Genomic DNA, 8,785 nt, shown 5'->3' on the forward strand with positions numbered 1-8,785 from the left:
GTGGCCCTGCTAGACACTGAAAATAAACCAAACCAAACTCACTGCCATTGGGGCCAATTCTGACTAATAGTGATCCTATAGGACCGAGTAGAACTGCCCCATAGGGTTTCTGAGGCTCTAAGTCTTTATCTAAGCAGACTGTTTCATCTTTCTCCTGTGGAACGGCTGTGGGTTTGAACAGCCGATCTTTATTAACTGCTGTTACGGAGGGGAGATAGACAGTAAACAAATAAGTAATATGTCAGTGATAATTGGGCTTATAAGTAAAATAAATAAAGTAAGGGATAGAGAAACATGGAAAGGGATTGCTGGTTTACACAGGGAGGCCAGGAAGTCTCCTTGATAGGTGATTTTGAGCAGAGGCCTCAAGTGAGTAAGAGTGGGCCATATGGAGAGCATTCTAGGCCCAGGGAACAGCAGGTGTGGGGGCCCCAAGCAGGAGGACAGTGAGGAGCCAGTGTGGTTGGAGCAGAGTGAGCAAGGGAGTGAGGAGGAGGAGCTGAGGACACAGAAGGAGCCATTGGTCAGATCACATAGGGCTTTGAGGGCCGTGGTAAAGACGTGCACTTCTGCTTTGAGTCAGGTGGGAAGCCAGTGGGTTTTCAGCAGCTTAGCAACTCCAGTGAAAGGAGGACACCTCTCCCTAGAGAATTCCACCCAAGTCCCAGGATTTCCTTATTCTGATTTTCCTTGGGTGATGTGCTGTGTGCAACCATAGATGATACTGACTCCATTGAAATGCTACTGGCTTCTTTTAAGTTGGGAATGAAGCAAAGCATACTTTTTTTTTTTTTTTCCTGTTGTTATCTGTTTTTCCTGATAATGTATGATCAATATAAAAAATTCAACTGATAACAAAAAAACCTTTTTTCATAATCCCATTGCCCCAGCATATAAGACCCTAAGAGCATAAATAGTTGACAGGGAGACTTGTCCCCAAGACATCCTCTGGAATGCTTTGTTTGAGTTTTTCTTTGCCACAGTGGGGCTCCAGTGGAGTGAGTTGGATATTTTCTCACAGTTACAATTCAGTGTTTTTATTTATTTATTTTTATTGTGATTTGGGTGGAAGTTTATAGAGCAAATTCATTTTCCACACAACAGTTCATACATATTTTCTTTCATGATATTGACTGCAATCCCCATAACATCTCTCTTCCCACTTCCTCCCTGTGGTTACCTTCCTCCTGCGTCCTTTCCTGTGCATTCCTGCCCTCTGAGCTGTCTCCCCATGCAAATGCTGCCCTTCTGGTCTACCGTGGTTGATTGTTTTAAGGAGTATACCTACCTGGTGTAAATGTTCACCTTATACGCCTGTCTGTTGTTTGGCTGGAAGCCTTGGGAATGAGTTCAGTTCCAGGCCCGAGGGTGACTAGAGGCTGTAGTCTCAGGGGTCTTACCAGTCTCTGTCAGACCATTAAGCCTGATCTTTTTTTATGATTTTGACTTTTGTTCTTCATTTTTCCCACTCTATCCAGAATCTTCTATTGTGATCCCTTTCCAAGGGGTTGACAATGGTAGCTGGGCACCAACAGTTCATTGCTTTAAATCCCATTGTCACTTGCTTACACATATACACAATAAAGTCTGTTCTAACCCACATGCTACCAGCAGGTGTGCCATGTACAGACTCTGCCATGGCCTATTGCACCTCACCTACGCTGTCTGTACTGCGTGGATTGGGAGGTTGTGACATCCCTGGCCAAGTATCCGTTGGTGGAGTAGGCCCCTTCTCACCTCCAGCAGGGCTCTGCATTAAACCCTTTAGTCGTCTTTCAGTAATTTCAAAGGTGAGATGTAAAAGGTGAGGGATCATTTTTAGGGCAATTCTTTTGGTTGGGTATTTTTGCTGTTTTGGACTACCATATAAATAACCTTTGAGTGAGTGTCTTTTTAAATTTATTTTAACATCCCTGGCTTATACCAACATTTTATTTAATAATTCTGCTTTTGGGGATATGTCATCAATAGTTGATCATGACCATCTCCTCACACCATTACTCGACCATCACATAGTCTAGTTGTTCAGAGCACTGTTTTGGGAGTTGGCAGCTTGAGTTTGAATCCTGGTCTATGTACTCGCTGTGTGTCTAGTACCTTTGTAAAGCAGGGGTGGGTACAATCAGAACTGCTCTGGAAGAGAGCAGAGAATGACTTGGGAAGGAGAGAGACCACAGCAGGCAGGATGAGGCTTCAGGATCAGTGAATTCTCTGTGTTTGTCCCTAGGATACCAAGTCTCCCACCAGCACTGTGCCCTGTGATTTTAATTTCTCCCTGCTGAACACACATGGACACTCTGACCCTCCAAGCAATGCAGACAAAGAAAGGATCCTGTTAACTATTCAGGATGTAATGGTAAGATCAATTATCAGCATCCTACTCATAAAGGGCCAGGGTCTTTTCCATAGGCAAGGAGCTGGGTCACAGAATGGACCCCACATAAGATTCATTGACATCTAGTAAAACCATGTAGAGTAACAACAGGATCTGGCTTTCACAAAAAATCTAGTCCACTCACTACAAGGTTTTAAGCAACTCACTATAGTCTATATTTAATGACATTGTTATTTTTTAATGATATTAAAGGGTTACATTCAATGAGCACAAAGTCCCAGGTGCTGTGTTGAGTGTGTAATTACCACACTTACTTTATCAGTTAAGTGCTCCGTATTTTCATGCCCACTTTATAGTCGGAAGAAACCCAGGAAGGGACAAAGGATGTCACTTGCCCAGGCCTTAGAGCCAGGATCGCAAGCCCAGACCTTGTGACTCTGTGTTCTTTGGAATCAACAACTGCAGCGTGGGAATCATGCTGACGTGTCGTGGCTTCAGAAAATGCCCAGCTCTCCATAGGGACACAGCCTGCTGTGGAGATTATTGATGGCGTGCCTGGGAGCAAGGTGTCTAGATACGGCCGTCCATCAGTTAGGTCGAGCAGGGGTCAAACAATGGTAGAGAGACCTCCTCTCAGCCGAGTCTCCCCAGTGAACTCATAGCTGAGAGTTATGTACTGCTGTAAGAAATAATGCAAACATCCTGTACGCTTCACCCAGTTTCCTTCAGTGGTAACTACCAATCTTGCATAATTACAGTACAGCATCACAGCCAGGAAACTGACATGGATACATCCTACTGTGCTTTTCTTTAACTAGGTATCTTCCTTAGATTTTTTTCCATCAACTGTTAACATTTGCCACATGTCATTAGCTCCTCTCCTGTCTCCCATTCTTTCCCTCTCAATATGTATATGCTTCCGCTTATTATTACTGAACCATTTATGCATGAATTGTAGACATCATGGCAGATGTTAACAGCTGATGAATGTACATGAAGGGTACTTGGGTGTTTTACGTATACTACATGTACAGTGTCCTCTGTGGGTTTTGTATTGTTTCAAGATAAAAAGTTAAAAAGAAGGAAGAGGAATGGACTGCTAGCACCTTTTATGAACCGAGTTACTTCCATAGAGCTAAGCATCAGCAAAGACAGGGAGAGCGAAGAAAAGAAACTGTTACGATTATTTCTTACAACAGCATATGCCACTACAATTAAAATAAAAAGTAAAAAACACTCAGACGTGTGCAGATGCGCAGGTCCTACCACCCTGAGGTTCTGGTTCTGAATTGGCTCTGGGCCCAGGCATTGTCATTTTCTGTAGCTCTCCACATGGACTATATGGCTTTGCAGCAAAGCTTGAGAAGGACAGCTATAAGGGAAAGAGCAGTGAAACCAAAAGCAAAGAAATGCCTTTGCTTTTCTGACAGAATTGACAGGTGACTTTTTCTAATCAAAGGAAAGGAGACAAGCAAATGGGTAATAGAGCTGTGTTCTCAAAATCCAATGAGCACAACAGCATTCTACGATGTGTGTTTAAAATGCAGATGTTTAGGTCTAACTTTTCAGCGAAGTGAATTGGTGTATACGAGATAACACATTTTTTAACAAAAGAACTCCAAAGTGACTCTCAACCAGAAGGCCTGAAGAATACATTTCAAAGGGAAACTGTTTTTTAGATACCTTGGACTTTGTGGCTTAGATTCGGGGACAGTAAAAGAAAGATATTTTAAAAATTCCAAAAAAAAGTTAAGACTTCTAGATTACATAATACAAAATAAAAATCACCAAAAAGAAAAAAACAAAACAACAAAAAACACAGTTTCATGGAGGCTGGAAAGTTAGAGAGTGGGAGCAGGGGCTGCTCCTGTCTTCAAAACTATATCCTGCAGCTCTGGATACTCAGGTGGGAGAAGAGAAATGACTTCAAAAATGAGAAATGAAAGATACCGCTATAAAGACAAAACAGAACAGAAATAAAAGCATAAGAGTTGCCGATAGCGTCTCTAGTACTGCAGGTCAGTTTCTATCCAGCTTATTGACCAATAGGAAGTCTTAATATATTTAGGAATATTTTCTTATGAAATTAATTTGACAGGTTTTTGACACTTAAAGAAGTGAACTTTAGATAAATGGAATATAAATTGTGTGTTCTTATTATATCAAGAAAATGGATGTGTATACCCTTCATATTTGAATTTTCTTACTTTAGTCACATGTAAATTTGTTTCAAACTTGAGGAAAAAAATCTAGAGAAAATAGAGGCGTGTAGGAGAAGCTTTCTTAATAGCTATGACTAATAAGACTTTTATGCTGAAATTCAGGGAAGACTAGTATAGAAATGAGTGGTGAATGGGAGGGAGCATAGCTAAACAGGGCTGGGCCTGGGACTCCAGGGCCAGCCTTAATTCACTCGTATGTTCTGTTAGTTAGTCTGGTGTCATGCTGTGGTCATTGTTGCTGTTTTATGTTGAATGGGAAACCTTTATTCAGAACATGCACCCTCTAGTTTGTCCTGGTCCCCGTCATGCCCTACTGTGTGACAGGAGAGTCTCTGTGCTGTTTTACATTGGTCGACTAGCTGAAGACGTTGGATTTTGTGATTCCTGTTTTAGGGAGGGAATAGGAAGAGAAAGTGACTGGAATTCAACAGGTGTGAAGAGTAGTTTCTATAAGCTCTCTGGGAACTCTGGACTTTTGGCCAAGTCACACTCTTTTGGAACCTCCGTTTCCTCTGTGACAAAGTGTGGATTAGGTATTTCCTGTGTCTGCCAACTCTGAAACTGTAAGTCTAGGGGGACTTTTTGGGGAACCCTGTTCCTGTACTAATCTTTGGGAGCAGAGTATACTTAAGTGCTCAGGGAGCCCCTGCTCATCTAAGGGCTACATGTTTATGGATCATTTGCAAGTTAGATACGTAGAGCTTGAAGCATCCTCCTCCCACCCCAGTTCTAAACTTCATGGGAGCGGATACCTGGTCTGTCTCATTGCTTGCTGTGTTTAGTCCTGAGAGAAATACCAGCCAGAGTTAGTTTGCAGATAAATACTTAAGCAAGTAAAGTGAGTGAGTGAGTGTGTGAGTAAGTGAGCAAGTGAGTGAGTGAGTCAGTCAGTTAGTCAGTCAGTGGTATAAATGTTGAATAGGTACACTGACCAGCCCACACAAGATGACTTAAACCATCACATTGATAAATTATAATTATTTCCAAACTGTGAATCAGGAATTTTTATGTTGCTTGGTTAGAACAGTCAGATGGTGAAAGGTAGTTTGGATCCTAAGATACTGGAATTTCTGAAACATAGTGTTAATTTAAGGAGCTCTGGTGGCATAGTGGGTGTTCTGGTTACCTAATACCACTTTGACAGGAAATATACCACAAATGGGATGGCCTTAACAAACAGGAGTTTATTCTTACAATTTGGAGGCTTTAAGTTCAAGTTCAAAGTGCCAGGCTCTAGGGGCTGGGTGAAAGTAGCTCCCAGCTCACTGAAGCCAGAGGCTTTTCTTCACTCAGACAGCTGCTGGCTGCTGAGGCTGCCAAACCCAAGGTTGACAAGTAAAAAAGGCACAGTCCCAATGTTACCAAACCACATGGCAGGCCATTAATTTAAGTCATTGTAAGTCCCAAGGTCAGCAGAGCGTGGCAAGCTGCTGAGCAACGACACGGCTACATGCATGGTCCAAGCGTGCCATATGTTCGAGACCATTTCCAAAGCTACTGCCTACATGCAGGAAGCAGACAACATACCAAAGGCAGCTACTCAGCTTCTTGTAGTAGATCCCACCATGGAGTTGATTGCCAGTCTCATCATGGGGAATCACTACCACCAGCTGCCCAGCCACTCAGCCAGGCCCAGCCAAGTTGACACACAAACATAACCACCACAGTGGGTAAGGCATTTGGCTGCTAACCAGAAGGTTGGCAGTTCCAACTCACCAGATGCTCCATAGGAGGAAGATGAGGCAATCTACTTCCGTAAAGATTTACAGCCTTGGAAACGCTATGGGAGTCGCTATGAGTCGGAATCATCTTGATGGCAGTGGGTCTGGTTTTTCGGTTTAGTGTTAATTTTAAAAGACTATTTTGAACCACATGAGTGAGGCCTATGGGCATAACAAGCCACAGCGCATGGCCTCAGAGTCAGGGTAATGGGGAGTGGTGGGAACTGCAGTGAAAAATCTCTACACTGCTCAGTTGGCTGTTACCATGTGAAAGTAGAAGCCTAATGTTGCCAACCTCTCTAGTTTTAAGGAAACTAGTTTTAAGAGAAGCCAGATATCCCGGTTTCCTCGATAACTACCAATTTTTTAACATTGGTTAACTGTGATTTTTAATGTTATGTGTCAACTTGGCTGGAATGTGATCTCATTTTTATTTGTGTGTGTGTGTGATTTGCATGAAAGTTTACACAGCAAATTGGTTTTCCATTCAACAATTCATACATTTAATTAAATTAATTAATTAATTATCTTCTTATTGTGATTTGGGTGAATTTTTTTTTTTAATTGTGATTTGGGTGAAAGTGTACAGAGCAAATTAATTTTCTGTACAGCAGTTCACACACATCTTTTCATGACATTGGCTGCAATCCCCATAATGTAGCAGCTCTCCTCCCACTTCCTCCCTATAGTTGTCTTTTCCCTGTGTCCTTCTTTCCTATGCATTCCTGCCCTCTGAGCTATCTCCCTGTGCAAATACTGCCCTTCCGTTCTCCCATGATTGATTGTTCTAAGGAGTGTACCCACCTGGTGTAAATGTTCACCTAATACATCTGTCTGTTGTTTGGCTGGAAGCCACAGGAGTGAGTTCAGTTCCAGGCCTGAAGTGTGACTAGAGGCCATAGTCTCAGGAGTTTCAGGCTTTATCAGACCAGTAAGCCTGGTCTTTTTTTTTTTATGAGTTTTGTTCCACATTTTTCTCCCACTCTATCCAGAATCTCCTGCACTGATCTTTTTCTAGATGGTTGACAGTGGTAGCTGGGCACCATCTAGTTCTTCTGGTCTCATAGTTGTATAGGCTGAGGATCGCGTGGTGTACCAGTCACTTGGACTAATTGTTTCCATGCATCTTTGGTTTTCTTCATTCTTCTTTGCTCTGGACGAGGAGAGACCAATTGTTGCATCTAGATGGCTGCTTACAAGCTTTTTTTTTTCTTTCTGCAGGTTTCCTCCCCTCCCCACCCACTCTTGGTAACAAACAAAGAAAGTTTCCTTCCATATATAAATCTTTCCTTAACTTTTTATAGTAATAGTAATGAACTAATACAATATTTGTCCTTCTGTGATTGACTAATTTCACTCAAATAATGTCCTCCAAGTTCATCCATGTTATGTACTGTTTCGCAGATTCTACATTACTCTTTAGTGTTGCATAGTATTCCGTTGTGTGTCTGTACCATAGTTTGGTTATCCATTCTTCTGTTGATGGGCACCTAGGTTGTTTCCATCTTTTGGCTATTGTAAATAGTGCTGCGATGAACATGGGGTGTGCTTATATCTGTTCTTCTCCTGGCCCTCACTTCTTTAGGATATATACCTAGTAATGGAATTGCTGGGTCACATTCCATTTCTTTTGTTTGGTATTTCTAATGCCAACTTTTTAAGGAATCGCTATACTGCTTTCCACAATGGTTGTATCATTTTACAGTCCCACCAGCAGTGTATGAAAGTCTGAATCTCTCCATAGTCTCACTAGCATTTGTTATTTTCTGTGTTGTTAAACTTTGCTATTAGTGCTGAGGCCAAATGGTATCTCTTGTTTTGATTTACATCTCTCTAATGGCTAATGATCATGAACATTTCTTCATGTGTTTGCTGGCTGCCTGAATATCCTCTTTGGTGAAGTGTCTATTCATGTCTTCTGCCCCCCCTTTTTAAATTTTTATTGTGATTTGGGTGAAAGTTTACCGAGCAAATTCATTTTCCACACAGTAGTTCATACACATTTTGTCTCGTGACATTTACTGCAACTTCCCACAATGTAACAGCTGTCTTCCCACTTCCACCCCATAGTTACCTCTTCCCTGTGTCCTTCCCTCCCATGCCCTCCTGCCCCCCAAGTGGTCTCCCTGAGCATACACTACCCTTCTCTTTTCCCATGATTGATCTCTCCAAGGAGTGTATCTATCTGATGTAAATGTTCAGCTAATATGCCAGTATTTTATTTGGCTGGAAGCCATAGGAGTGAGTTCAATTCCAGACCTGAAGGGCAGCTAGGGGCCATCATCTCAGGGGTTTCACCAGGCTCTATCAGACCAGTAAACCTGGTATATATATAGAATTATACATATATATATATTTGTTGTTGTTATGTGCTGTCAAGTTGGACCCCACTCACAGCGACCCCTCCTTGGATTTCCGAGGCAGTATCACTATGGAAGTAGATTGCCCTTCTTCCTTCTGAGGAGTGGCTGGTGGGTTTGAACCATCAGCCTTCTGGTTAGCAGTCA

General features: G+C 42.2%; 1 protein-coding gene across 1 annotated transcript in view; it reads left to right on the plus strand.

The window, feature by feature from the left end:
* KATNIP (katanin interacting protein) overlaps window positions 1-8,785 on the plus strand; it is a 288,175-nt gene that overhangs the window by 80,250 nt on the left and 199,140 nt on the right. Inside the window, exon 6 of the mRNA XM_042782225.1 lies at window positions 2,228-2,356. Coding sequence (XP_042638159.1) covers window positions 2,228-2,356 — 129 coding nt within the window. The remainder of the gene's footprint in view (window positions 1-2,227; window positions 2,357-8,785) is intronic.

Source organism: Orycteropus afer, unplaced genomic scaffold, assembly GCF_000298275.1.
Source record: "Orycteropus afer afer isolate SDZICR_OR568_19922 unplaced genomic scaffold, OryAfe1.0 scaffold00266, whole genome shotgun sequence".
Lineage (NCBI taxonomy): Eukaryota > Metazoa > Chordata > Mammalia > Tubulidentata > Orycteropodidae > Orycteropus > Orycteropus afer.